Source organism: Nanorana parkeri, unplaced genomic scaffold (genome assembly GCF_000935625.1).
Source record: "Nanorana parkeri isolate BGI_ZX_2015 unplaced genomic scaffold, ASM93562v1 scaffold229, whole genome shotgun sequence".
In the NCBI taxonomy this organism is placed as follows: Eukaryota; Metazoa; Chordata; class Amphibia; order Anura; family Dicroglossidae; genus Nanorana; species Nanorana parkeri.
The window spans coordinates 1665558-1680467 of record NW_017306497.1 but is presented as its reverse complement, the minus strand read 5'-3'; the positions used below and the strand labels follow the sequence as shown (position 1 = coordinate 1680467).

Below are 14910 nucleotides of genomic sequence, written 5' to 3'. Positions count from 1 at the left end.
CAGTTAATATTTTCATTTAACTGATATAACAAAACTCTAAATGGTATATTTAACAGACCAAAAGGGACCATATAAGAGAGATTTATGGTTAGGCTTTACAAACCCTTTAAAGCAGGGGTGCCCATTAGGTAGATTGTGATCTACCAGTAGCTCACAAAGCTGATGCTGGTAGATCACCATTGTAAGTCGGCTCACTATCCCGAGAACCCAATGGTCTGTGGTCTGTTTAGCCCCTCCCCGTCTGCTGCGTCTGACACATGAAGGCAGAAGCCGACAGCATGAGAGCAGCGTCTTTAGGATGGAGGGCTGAGCACAAAAGGAGGAGAAGTAGGAGGTCTAGCTTCCCGGTGTTCTGTAATATTGCAGAGCAGCGACTTTAGAGAGAGCAAGGAGAGACAGCCAGGAGAGAGAGGAGAGACAGCCAGGAGAGAGAGGAGAGACAGCCAGGGGAGAGAGCAAGGAGAGCCAGCCAGGGGAGAGAGCAAGGAGAGCCAGCCAGGAGAGAGAGCAAGGAGAGCCAGCCAGGGGAGAGAGCAAGGAGAGCCAGCCAGGGGAGAGAGCAAGGAGAGACAGCCAGGAGAGAGAGCAAGGAGAGACAGCAAGGAGAGTGAGAGAGAAGGAGCATGATGGAGGTTTTTTTCGTTGGTAGATCTCATGTAGCTTGTCATTTTGAAAAGTAGATCTTAACACAAAAATTGTGGGCATTGTGGGCTTTAAAGTGACACTAAACTCGGGAGGTAAATCTTACAAATGGATTTAAGTACCTAACCTGTATCTTAAAAGCTAACTTTTTGTTAATAGTGTCAGTGTAAAGGTGCCCATACACCTGCCGCTCAGCACTGCGATCATTGGCAAGTCCTCCCCTCAGCGGGGAGGGCTTGCGATGATTACAAGTACAATCTGCCTGTCCAAGGTGGCCAGATCGTACAAACTTTTAATGACCTTACAACAATCGCATAACGAAAGTCGTGCGACGGTTGTAAGGTGTATGGCCAGCTTTATTGCAATGCTCCCAGTAATATAAAGCTAATATATATAAAACAGGTGATTTTTATTTTCACAAGCACTAACTGATGTGTCAGCAGACATTCCAGACTTTGCCATTGGACTTTACACAAGAATTTGTTGCATCTGGCAGTTCCATTTTTTTTGTTTTTCTCTTGTTTGATAGACAAGCCCCACAGTCTAAAGGTGGCCATACAGTGTACACTATTCATACAGAAATCGTGCACGAATGGTCTTTTGAACAGAAATCGTTGATGGTACATCACCATTTTTTTTTGTTTTTTGATATTGTGATGGAAATTTTTCGTTCGGTCAGGTTGCTAATTTTTTTTCTGACTGAGCTAAAATCGATGAATCAGTGGGGGTTTCATTCGACAAAAATCTCAGCAAGAACACAGCACATGCACAAACGGAAATTCTTAACGTTATTCATCAAAAATGTGTTGGTTAGTAGCTAACTAACTAACAATTTCCCAAATCGACATTTGCCTATGCTTGATGGGGAAGTCTAGATATATTCGAACGAGGGTTCATGGCGGAAACAAAACATTTAGAACGAATATTATACAATGTATGGCCACCTTGAAGCAGAAGCAGTGGTAGATAGAGGGAAGAAGCCCAGTTTAGCTTATTTTACAATCTCTTCGTCATAATTAGAGCCGAGGTGTGACACTGAAGCTGTCACATGCTGGCTCTATGGACCAAGAACTGAGTGACTACATACCACCGATCGATGACTTCCTGATCTCCAGTATTCCCCCACCCCTCAGGGATCCCCTCCTTTACTCGCCGTTCCTCCAGCGATGTACAGGGAATGGTGCGGGCACAGCTGGCTCCAGATCTAGAGAGGCAGACCCAGCTGTCAATCAGGTGACGGGGTGGATCCTGACAATATTGTCGGGATCTTTCCTGGCGGCATCAGCATAGAACAGGCAGTTGCTGAGTTTTGGGACACAGGAGGACAGTAAATGTGCCCCTGTGACCCGAAAGAGAACTATGGCCAAAAAAGGTGGTGCCAAAGTTCTCTTTTAACCCCAAAGTGTTAGCGTTATGCCAGGTGCACACTAAGGGCAGGACCAGATCTGGTCGGGAAAATGGTGTGAGCTTGCCGCAGTTCTAGTGCATTCCAGACCTGACAAAATGAGACGAGCAGTATTTTTCTTGTCTGGTCTGGAATGGACTGCGCTGGTGAGGCCAGACATAGCATAGGGATACATTAGGATGCATTTTGGATCCGGAAACAATCTGGTCTGGAGATGATCTGGATGTGGTGTGAATGGGCCCTAAAGCCAGGTACACATGGAGCAACTTTTGTTTTCAGCTGGAATCGGCCGAAATTTGCTCTGTTGGTGACCTTATTCCTTCAGCAGAAGTCGATCATTAGATCAACTTTTGTCAAAGGAACAGCTTGGAAAATCTTCGGCTGGACGGAGCTTGCAGCCAAAAAGCTGCAAGCTATGTTCGGGTATTCTGACAGGGGCCGGCGGCTGTTATCAGAATACAATAGCAATCGTGCCTCTATGCTGTTCAGCGTGGATGGAGGAATCTGTTATATTTTCTTTTTTCAGCCGACAGGTTTACAAACAAAATATACACCTCTATACCCGACTTAACCGAGTGGGACTTGCTTCTGGCTGCGATTGATCTAATGGCACATGGTATATCATAAGCATTGACATCTCCTAATCAGATTATGTTCTCCCCATAACGGAAACTCAAACAGTGACTGGGGATCATGAATGGCCACATTACTACTACTGACTAGTTTGTTCTCTACTTAAGGGGTTACTGACTTTTTTTTTAGTTCTACCATTTCTCTTTTTGCCTTAGTTTGGAGTCCCAAATCTATGTGAACCCAGTGAAATGATTATAGTCAGATCTCAAATACTAAGGCCCCGTTCACACTGAGCGATTTATCGTGCGGTAATTCCCGCGATATCGTGGCTATTTACCGCGCGATATTGCTCTCCAATGCATGGCAATGGGGCAAAGGATCCTGCTGTCGCGGGTCGTGCGTTGCTACAGCAGGACCCTTTTTGGAGTGGATTTTGCCGCGATTCAATGCTTTTCAATGCAAGCATTTGCGTGATATCGCGCAAAATGCAAATCGCGTGATTTGCGAATCGCCAAGTGCGAATGGGGCCTAAATGTAGGATACTCTTTTGGGTCCAAAGCAAGTGACTTCACCTTATATCGGTTACGTCGATGCTAGGCCATGGAAAACCAGAACTCTTCTTTTTAGAAAAAAAATCATATTGCACCAATAAAAAGAAATCAAAATATTGTTTTATGTTTCTTGTTTAAATAGGTTTGCAGTAAAATGTGCTGTAACACGTACAACCCCAGTGTGCGGCGTGTGTAAAATGAAATCAAGGCAGTGTGGTGAATGATGAATAGAACACAGACTGTGCTGCACATTGAAATAATACCCCCTCCCAGCATGTGGCCTGGCCTGTTTATTTATAGAAAAGCACATAGCTGTGCTGCAGGACTATTTAGGAACCAGCCTGATTTCTATTCTGGTGTCTTCTATTCATGCAGAGATCACATGTATGTTAAAGATTTCTATAGATTTTTGTAATTCATGCCGAAACTCCAACCTTCCCATAAGGGTTTGGTCGTTGTTGTATTTGCATGTGTGACCATTCACCATTCAGTCTGTTGGTGTGTGTGTGTGTGTGTGTATAATGTATTTTCATGTTTTATTGTGGTATCTGGGTTTTAATACCCCCTGTTAGAAGTATATTCTACGATAGATTTATTCAGTTCCTTCTTGATCTTACCATAATAACTTAGATAAATGCTGTGCCCCGCAGGCTGTGTATTTTCATGTTGTCTTACTGTAACTGTGTTACCCTGCCCATTATTCACTCCAAGTCAGCCTGACACCGATCCTGACACGGCATCAAGGTTGTACATGAATTAAAGTGACACTAAACTCAGGAGTGAAATCTTAAAAAATGCATTCAAGCACCTTAATTATTATCAAAAATGTATCTTATTTGTGTATCACTCGGCTGCAGATCCTCAGATCATCTCTGAATTGGTGCTGACACTGTCCTTCCTTCTGGAGGGTGGCTACTTTTCTTCCCCATGGTCCCTGTGTGTGTTGTAAAGTAGTCACCGCTCCAAACTCACTTCCGTGATAGGAAACTGAATGTGACATTGTAGTCCAATTTGTAATATAATAGTTAATGTACTTGCATGTCATTTTAAGATTTAACTCCTGCATTTAGTGTCAATTTAACAGGAGCTAGTCCATCCAGTCTAGAAGCCAATAGTGCTTTTTAAGGACCAGCAATAGAAAATTAGGAAGAAATAATGTATTTATTTTCGGGGGGCATTTGCTCTCTGTCTTCTGCAGATGATAGATGGCCCCTTTTGTGCAAACAAAATGCTTCTGAAATGTGTCTGCAGCAGTTTTCTATTTGTTGCACAATATTACACTCTAACTAGTGCTGCAGGCTACTGTAATCACACAAACAGAGCATCTGCTCGTCCCAGCCACTAACTCAGGTCAGTTCATGACTAACAGCATTCCCGTTAATGTCTTCCCCAAAACAAACATACAGCACTTGTATCTGCAATCCACTGATCGCAATGCTTTGTAGGCTCAAATGCAAACATTAATAAATGTACATATTTTTTAATTTTATACATGTGTGTGCATTTCTTTTCCAAATTTGGGCTGGACCTTTGATGCTACAACATTTTAGACAATTGTGTGCTTTCAGCCTTTTAGTAACAATTTCTGGAAATCCCTTTTCTGTTCCAGTATGACTGTCCCCATGTGCTGAAAGCCAGCTCCATAAAGTCAGTTCGATGTGGAGGAACTTGAGTGGCCGGCGCAATTAGAACGCAAAAATGTGAGCCAGGCCTTCTCATCAAACATCAGTACCTGACATCACAAATGCTCTTTTAGCTGAATGGCCACACATTCCACCAGACACACTCTTGTGTAAAGCATTCAGAAGAGTGGAGGCTGTTCTGGATGCAAAGGAGGGGTTAGCTCTGTATTATATGCCATGGTTTAGGTGTGATGACCAGGCGTCCGCAAACATTTGCCCATATAGTGTGTGTGTTTTGTCTGTGAAGTTGTGAATTTTGCATGCAAATGAGTGCTCATTTTACTTTCCTTTTGTTATAGAATAAAGGTTCCCTTCAATTTGAGGACAAATGGGATTTCATGAGACCTATAGTCCTGAAGCTCCTGCGGCAAGAGTCCGTCACAAAGCAGCAGTGGTTCGACCTCTTCTCGTAAGTTCCTGGAAAAGTGGTAGATTTGTATCATTCTGCTGAGAAATTCTCATCAGAGGAACATTGTTTTGTGGTTGCTGTGACTTACAAACACATTCATTTTATGTGATAAAGGAATTTTTAAGTGGTCACTAAAATCATCTATTGCAATATAAGTATGCTACATGAGTAACAATAAATGAAAGTCTGTTAGACTTCCCAGTGTATGAGGGAGATGTAGAAAGAAAATAAAGGGAAGCAGCACAAGGAGCCAGTCAGTGGTGCTGCAGTTAAAGATGCATTGTGATAACAGAAAAGAGTAGCGTGACAGAGAGATGGGTTCATCAGTCTGCTGCTTCTCTTTCACAGTCCAGTCACAGGCTGGGGAAGGGACAAGGTATCCCCTAACTGTGAGCACAGAAAAATCAGATCTTCTTCCCTGCAAGACAGGGCTGTGCTGTGTGACAGAGCTGGACAGAAATACAAATCCTATGGCAAGTAAAGCAGTTCCCTTTTTATATGTATTTTTTTAATCTGTGTAATTTACTATTTATCTGGAGTTCAGGCAGGCATGGCCCACTATTGCCTATACCTAGAAACCAGCCTTGAGAAATGATGTTCAGCAGCAGCTAGAGTTCATGTAGACAGAAAGTGGCTGCATAGAGACAGCATGATGGAACAAAAGGTATTTTATTTTTACGTTATAAAACACTGTGAGGTGGCAAACCTAACTGTTACTCAGTTTACATGTACTTTAAAAACCTCTATCACAGCACAAGTAACAACTACTGTTTATGCGATGTGTTACATTATATTTGCAGCAAGATGAAGATTACAGTTTTGTAAAATGTAGAGGGATTCCTCATCACAGAATACAGTCTGCCCTTCACTTCATGGATCATTTGGTTCTGAAAGACAAAGATAAATTGTGTTTTTTTTATTCTAGGGATGTGCACGCAGTTTGCCTGTGGGATGACAAAGGCCCAGCAAAAATCCACCAGGCCTTAAAAGAGGACATTCTAGATTTTATAAAGCAGGCTCAAGCTGTGAGTAGCATTGTTTCTTCTGTTCCTAACTAGTCAATACTTGATTGTACTGTTCCGTGTGTTGTGCTTTCCAGTTTCTCAGAAAATGTGCGTAAACAAACAAACAAAAATAAAGAACAAAAATAGATGTATGTAATACTTCCCTTGCACTTAAAGAAGGGCTCCACTTAGTAATATAGGGGCATAAAAATAATCATTAACGTTATTCCAAACGAATTACTATAAAGCCCAATGGAACCCTCATTTATTAATATAATGCAGTCAGAGCACATATACAAATGCCAGTAGGAGAGTTAGAATGTGGCTCTCTCCCATACAGCAGCTGACTGACTCGCTCCTTCCCCTCCTGGAACACAGCTTCAGTCAACAGCACTGACCATGGAGCACTTTGTGTGAGAGCCGTGGTCTGACTATCCTATGTGCTGGAAGCACAGGGTATTTTAACCCTTGCTGCAGCACTTGGCAATGTGAAAATTGTAAACTGAGTCCCTTATTTATTATTGTATATGTAGCCTGAATACATTGCAGTAATAAAAAATAACCAGGGTTCTAGTTCTCTAAAAAACATATTGATTATAGATCCCCTCATGCGAAAGGAAAAAACACCCCTTGTCTGTGAGTAGCCATTCCATGTCTTTAGTGTGTAATAATTAGGCAGATATCAAATATGAGCAAAGAAACCTCTGTTTCTGTATAACAGCTAGACTTTCCTTTTATGTATAAAGATATTGAAAGCCCAATTTTGTTTTCCATTTTGAATATAGTAAGGAATGGATATAACTTCTCTTTTTTGCCATTTGTGCCACATTGGAGAGATTTCCCTCCATCTCTTGCCCTGTAGCTACAACAGGGCTTTAGAAGAAATCATTTCCTACAATTTCAGTACAAGTGACAACACCATACATTGCAGGGCTCACATGGACTGCCCTTGAATTTTTACAGCAGAGTTGGCACAGATGATTTTGGCCATTTGGTTATTTCAGTGTTAGCTGCTCTGCTACCTTTTTATAAACGGAGAAAGCAAACAAAAATGATAAACTGGTTATATAAAGCTCTACAGAGTATATTGATGCTGTTTAAAGGGATAAGATACATGTATGAAGATCTAAACCGCTCTGTCTATAGAAGGCATACAACAAACTTTGTTAGGGCAGATTTTCTTCTCACTGTAAGAGAAGGTTCACCAATATTACGTTTTGATAAATTAGGGATGTGTAGATATGACATTTCTCATGTTGAAATTAATCTGTCATGAAAAAAACTAACCAAATAAGTTGCTTTCATTTTCTATATCGGGCAACTAAGAATGCCAGCACAAACTTGTAGTTGTCCATAAATGATCCGTATGCCGCAGGGACTCCCAATATCATGCATAAGTATGGGCATTTATGTGTCCTTTAAGGTGAGCCTTGGAAAAATGGAGAGTACAGGTGCTAATGAAGTTCTCCAGGTAGTCACCAGTTGCTGTACTTCATAGTCATATATTTATTTTATACTTTATATTTGTGTTGGCTTAGATTTTCCTTTTTCATTCTTTCTGGGCTGAAGTTCCGGCAGAAATTCTATCTACAAAGTTTAATCAGGGATTAATCTGTCTGTTTTCTGAAAGGAATTCCATAATTTATGAACGGTCGTTGAGGTCTGGGGACCAGGTTAAAAACTCAGTTTATATATCATCTTGTGCTAACAGAAAAAATGGCCAGATATGTGTGCTTGTATATGTTTTTAAAAGTATATTGCAGTCAAAATTGAAAGTTAAACTAAAGCGGACTTGACCCGAAAAGGGTCTAAGCCTGGTAACAGGACTAATAAAATGCAAATATTTGTTAGTGTTCAGTACAATCCATAGGACTTTGTGGAGCCCCTGAGATCCTAGGCCCAGACGGTAAAAGGTGCCCTTCTTTTCCCAAAGTTAGCATTAAGTCTTAATCTCATCCTTCAGCTGTCAAGTGCCAGGGCTTGTACTGCCCTTTGAGGTTCTAAAATATGATTGGTAAATGGCAAGGAGTAGGGCTTAGGTATGTCAGCGGTTTGTGCCAAATGTGGAGACAATGACTACAGCCTAGAATCAAAGTGACGTCACAGAGACCGATCTGACAAACAGTGGTGTCTGCACTTCAGCTCTTGTCACCTGAGGGTCCGTTCACACCAGCAAGCCATTCTGAATTCATAGCCCCTGGTGTTCAATGACATACTGTGCTCATTCAGTGATCCCAGCGTTACCTACAGTTGGCTGCTCAGAACTCAAATTAAAATGAATCTTTGCAAATAGAAAAGTAGGAGCTGCCATTGTTGACTTGTGTTTAAAGACGAAAGACTGTCGTTGATCCCAACTTCACCTCCTAGTTGTTGATGTGGCAGAAACATTCAGCCAGTGACGTCTGAAAGGACTGAACTCCTGCATGCTTGTTCAATATCAGTGGCTAACTAGGTAGCGAGGATCAGGACTAAAGCTTTGGATCCTCCATTTTTTTTTTTTTGTGTTCTTACAGGTTCTTTTTAAGGAAAACTGTTAACTAACTGGCTCCACTTGTCTAGAATTGCTTTTTAAGCCTTTGGTGACTAGAGGTCATTGACACCGACATGCGAATTTATCAGTGTCTGTTAACTTGACAATAACTCAATGACTAACTTTCCTACCCAAGTAATTTCACCTTATTTGTTAAGGACATATAAGACTTTTATTTGGTATACTGTTTTATTAAATGTGCAGCTTTGTCATTTTTTTTTTTTTAAACTAATGTTATTTTTTCACTGAATTTTACTGTAGAAGGCTTTCTCTTTAACAGCTAGCTGTCCATGTTCCACAATGAACGTTCACTGGGAAGGAGGTTTTGTTTTGTCAATAAGTCTATGTGATCACTGATTGGGAACAATGGTAATAGTTTTCTCCCTTTTTTGGGTACAGGGAGGCAGGGGTGATTGACGCCCCTCAGGTTTTTACTGCTGTCTGTAACTTCAGTGGTGAGATATCTCTTAGTCCTGGTATAGCTGTCCTAGGCTGGTAGTCCAGGTTAAAGATAAGTGACTGCTTCACTGGCCTGAATTATGGATATATCCATATATTCCTATATAGAAACCAGTAGAGGGTACAGGGTGAAAAATTCTGTATCGGGATGCACTAGTGGAGTTTCCATTTCTCCATATGAATATATGGAGGATTCACTGGCCAGTCACTCATTATCAGTCTGTTTTTTTTGTAATCCATCCATTGGGAGTGAGTCCATCTTGGGTTGGGTTAATAATATTTAATTTTTTCCTTTTTTCTTAGAGAGTACTCAGTCATCAGGATGACACTGCTTTACTGAAGGCTTATATTGTAGAATGGCGCAAGTTCTTCACTCAGTGCGACATCTTACCCAAACCCTTCTGTCAGTTAGAAATCACTTTAATGGGGAAACAAGGAAGTAACAAGAAATCAAATGTGGAAGACAGTATTGTTAGAAAGGTAAGCCTTTATTAATGGAAAAGTTGAACTTAAGTTATGTCATTACATGTGCCATGTAGCATTCTTTTCATTGGTAAGGTTGACTATAGCTATAGATATCTGAAAATGATGATCAGGAAGACATCTAAACATATTTGCTTTATTTCTGTGCTGCCGAGATCCATGACGGTCTTCTATTGTTCACATGCACAATAAAAGTTTGTTCACGTTTTCATTTAAAAAAAATGTTTAATATGTATCAATTTGAACAATCTGATGCATTTTTTTTTCCTCTGTTGGCTCTAGTGTAAAAAAAAAATTCTGAAGACAGTAAAAACCAGGCTTGGGACAAAGTAGTATATACTCACTTTTTGGTCATATTGTCATTTGCTTCAGACCCCTCTTTGTAATAGCATTTTGGAGTCTCTCTCTTCCTTTCAAGGTTCCCAAGAGCAGCAACCTAAAGTATCTCATGAAGATAGACACTGGTGTTAGTTTGTGTTTTTATGTTGGAAAATTTAGCTTAAGGCCCCTTTCAGACGGCCTGTGGTCTCCACTGTTTGTGGTGCATTACTTCAGTAGAATATCCCATTGAGACTTAAAAAATAAAACCCTGTATTCAAGAGATGGCAGTATCAACTTCTGAACGCCTGGTAGCTGTTGCTCCAGTGCCTTCTGAAAAGCGATCCACCACAAATCGCTTTTTGAGAGGGTGGTGGGGACGACAGTCTCAGTGACGCAGTCCCCTTCACTTCAGTTGCTGCAATGTGTACAGCGTTGTGTGGCCACAGTGCTGACATTGCAGTGGGCAGCTGGAGGGCGGTAAAAGACAGAGACATCAACCGAGATGCCAAAGAGGCCTTAGAATGGAAACCGTAGGACTAGCAGTTCCATTGCTGCTTAATAAGAAAAGGAAGCAGAGATCGGTTACTTCTTGGTTCAAAGCCACTGTTAAATACTGGTCTCTACTTTTATGTACTGAGACTTTCCCTTCCCCTTTGCTGTAAGATGTTAGGATTGTAAAGGCATTGAGGTCTTCAGTGTCCCTCCAATATAGCAGTTTGCCTTTCCATCTCTCCCATGCAAGCCTCAGAAGTGCTCAATCTTTATGCTGTGTCTTCAATCATATATATAATGTGACACTGAGCAAAAATGTCTCCCTAGCGGCCACCTATTTTCCTTGTTAAAATAGAAGCAATACTAAATGAAAGTTTTTTATTTCTACTTCTATCCTTTAGTATGGACAAGCTCTTTTTGAGTTCTCCAGTTTACCTTATAAGCACTTGTACACTCTCAACCCCTAATCAGTGTACTTGTGACAGACAGTAATCAGCAACATGGTACTTAGGAAAGGGACAGAAAAGTTCCTGTGGACTAAACACAGAAGACCAATCTAGCAACAAACATTTGAGAATACTTAGTTGCATGTAAAAGGTGTACTTTTGTCAAGGTAGACCACTTGGGCATACTTACCTCAAGTTAATCATGGGGAGAAAAACAGAAACAAAAAAGATTGCCCAGTCTTAAAGTCCTGTATTGTATACCAATTTTTTTGCGGGCTTAGAGCGAGCGAGCGTGCTACTTGTCACATTAACTCTGGTCAATGAGACAAACTGCTAAAGCTATTGGATCAGCATGAGAACTTTCCAGAGCTTTCTAATTCTTTTCTCTGCAAAAGATTTCAGACACAAGGCTGTGCTGTGCATCAGTGCCCAGGCTTCAACAGCCATTGCAGGACAAAGAGGCCCAAGACCACAAGCATGATAGTCTTGGAGCTGCTTGGTACTAATAGTGCAGCTGAATGGCTGATCTTCTGAGCTGAACAGTATATGATATAAGGTTTTCCTGAAAGTAGAACATTTTGAAGCAACTCTGTCACTAGAATTAAAACATGCCGATATGGCCTGCCAGAGCTAAAGCTTGCTTTAAATCCTCATTATTTGATACATCCGGGAGTATTGGCTGCCTGCACCACAGTGCTTCGAGGGGGACCACAGAAGTGTGTTGGATGTTGAGGATTTTTTACTAAGCTTTAGCTATTCAAAAGAGTGAAGATTGGAGGTGTAGGTGGCGAGACAGGTAAGTATTAATTCTTTATAGGCAGGCTTTACTAGGTACTGGCAAGCTGCAATATATTTCATGTTTGCTCTAGGCCCTAGATACACTTATGCTCTTATATGCAGGCCATGTACTCAGAGAAGACCTTTTTGTTTTACAGTGCATAGACATATTACACCAGATTCAGGTTGAAACTGTTTCTTATGTTTAGATGATATAAATACACTTGTGTTTACTTTTTTCACTTGGTTTTATTTCTCGCCTTACAGCTAATGCTGGATACATGGAATGAATCTATATTTTCTAATATAAAGAATCGTCTTCAGGATAGTGCAATGAAATTGGTCCATGCTGAACGGTTAGGGGAAGCATTCGATTCCCAGCTAGTTATTGGTGTTCGAGAATCCTATGGTATGTGTTACAAAATGTACCTGCAATCATTTTTATAGTATTTGAACATTGTATTGGTGAGGCAGATTTTATATCTTGCCCTCTTTTATATTGTAGATCATTCTAGACTTGTCAATCTACTCTTCATGAGCACCCATCCTTTAATGGCTGCAGCCCATGTGTCAATTGTTCTGTAGTATAATTATAGATGTTCAAAGATTTCAAACACCTCTTTCTTCTGATATGTACTTTGACATTGAACAGTACTAATTCAATAACACATTAGATGTATGGAATGAAAAGTTCACAACATAACTTGATAATAGTCACCCACCCCTGGTTGGCTTTTTCTGTCAACTCAGCCAGAAATGGTCTAAGAATAAAGCTATTCCGTATAGCAGACAATGCCATTTACAGCCACTGAAAATACAATTACAAAACACACTCTGTATTTACTTTTCTGTTGGTCAGTGTGGTAGATCTACACCCTCTGTTACACTGCTGTATTGCTCACATAGCTTGTCGCCACTGGGTGCTGCAGCTCATCCTGCTGACTCCAACATCACTACTGTGGTCTGTACTATGTCTTATGGTGATGTGAGGGTCGACGGGAGAAACCACTGTGCATGGCCTGAAACCTACTGTTTGGCACTGCACCTCTTTAAGAGAATAAAACATTAATATCCTTTAAAGAGTGCTTTTGATTTATATTTTTTCAGTGACAACATGGTTGCTTTTAATTCTCAAATGAAGCGAGTCATCTGGTTTCTTTGGAAAATGTCTCTACTTTGCTCATTTGAATTTTTGGGTGCATAAATTTGCACCACCAACATCCTACAGGGAGTCATATTTCCTCTACAATGAGTAACAGATCATATATGTATTTGAAACACTATTATGTGGTGGTGTTATTTTGCTGAAGTATATCTAAAATCAAATGGTAAGGGTAGAGCTAGTTTTGTTGAGGTTGATGAAGAATAATAGAATGGCTAATACAGTTACCTTTCCTTGAGATAATGCACTTCAGGCTCCTTTTGGTGCTGACCATGTGTCTTAATTGATGGAAACTTGATAACATGAAGGCTGTACTGAAGAGAGAGCCAACTCCTACCCCCTTTAGCTAGATCACTTGACCAAATGATTAGTTCTTGAGGTGGGTAGCATTCATGGAAGTTAGTCTGCTAAAAGTAAGTGTATCAGTCCTTTTGTTACTCTCCTAGCCAGGATGTTTAATATGGCTTTAGTTGTACATATATCAGATTCTCCAAAATAAATTGTTACCTTGCCCATGCAAGACAAAGTGACAGAGTTCATAAAATGGGCACCCCCCTACCTCTGTATACTTGCCTCACCTGCACTCCCTTGCAGCTTCCTGGTCCTCCACAGCCAGTGACACTGCCTGGCACTTCTGGGTATAGTGGCCCTTGAAGGCTACTCCCCTGTGACAGTACCCAGGCCTAGCTTCCAAGAGCAAGGACTAAGCACTGTTTACGTGACTGGAGTAATCACCACTGCCTCGGGTCACCAACACATTTGGATCTCAGCACTAGCTGCAGAGGAGCGAGGAACTGTGAGGGAGCACAGATAAAATAAGTATAGGGGCGTCAGGGGATGCCCTCTTCAGAGACAAGGTCACAGGGCATGGTGAAATCATCTCTTTAATCTACCGAAATTATTTAGAATTAACGGCAAAATCTGGACACTTCTGAAAATTAAGCATTCAGATATTTAAACATATCCTACCTATCCAGGGCTCCTTTGGCTCATTCAGGCATAGTCAAACTGCAATTGGCCACCATGCTGCTTGGCTACAAGGCATTTATCTGGCATTCTCTGAATATCAATTTCTAAACCTGTGAATGCAGAAGTTCTATATTGCCACCACAGGCTCTTTGCGGTGTCTCAGAAAGAGGGAAGGTGTGCAGAATTACAAGAAGCTGTTGGCCTGTCCAAGAAGACATGTGAGGAGCCTCTGTCTTCCATGAATCACTCAGATCAAATTAAAAATAGAGTGGACTTTCACCATTGGCACAATATTTTCTTAAATAGCTTCAGCCAAAATGTGATTAACTTAACTTGTCATTTGACTTGTTTTTGTGTACATGGTATGTGTGATTTCTAAATATAAATGAACAAAATGTAATTCCTCCATCATATACTCCAGCAGTGGATTTCCATATAATTACTTTTAGCATTGTTCATTAATAAAGTACAAAGAACAAAACTCAAAGTATGGTTAGCAATATTAACCAATCAGATTTGCTTACTGAAGTCAGAGAACTGGAAGATGAATTTAGATTGGGTGATGTGGGATTCAGACTTTGTCTCGCTAAATAATTCTGAAAGACTATTGGTCCTGTGATTGGGCTGGGGGCGGAGCCATACCCGTTGTGTGCTGCCATGGATTGGTGTCAGGAAATATATATATCTATGTGTGTTATTCCAGGCATCTTGCAGGTACTGCTTTAAATATTGTTTTTCTGTGCTGCGCCTCTCTATCTGGTACAATAGTACAAATGAGAGGCCATTTCAACTGTCTGCAAATCATAAGGCACCTCATTGCTTTTTCAATGTATCTGATGCACTTTAAAGAAAAAACAGCAGTATAGCCACATTTAGGCCATTGCATTGTTTTATAAATAGGCCACTGAGTCTTGGTATTGGGACTCCATGTTGTATAATTAAAACAGTGGCTCCATTTACAGTGTATTGTATAGTTTTGACAACCCCAAAATAGATTCATTTATC

At 40.7% G+C, this 14910-nt stretch overlaps 1 protein-coding gene across 1 annotated transcript in view; it reads left to right on the top strand.

Annotated features, from left to right (window-relative positions):
• Positions 1-5119: 5119 nt before the first annotated feature.
• The window catches only part of CUL5 (cullin 5), a 31661-nt gene continuing 21870 nt past the window's right edge, over positions 5120-14910 (top strand). The window contains 4 exon segments of the mRNA XM_018556238.1: positions 5120-5262; positions 6188-6287; positions 9559-9735; positions 12042-12183. Of these exon segments, the coding sequence (XP_018411740.1) occupies positions 5120-5262; positions 6188-6287; positions 9559-9735; positions 12042-12183 (562 nt within the window).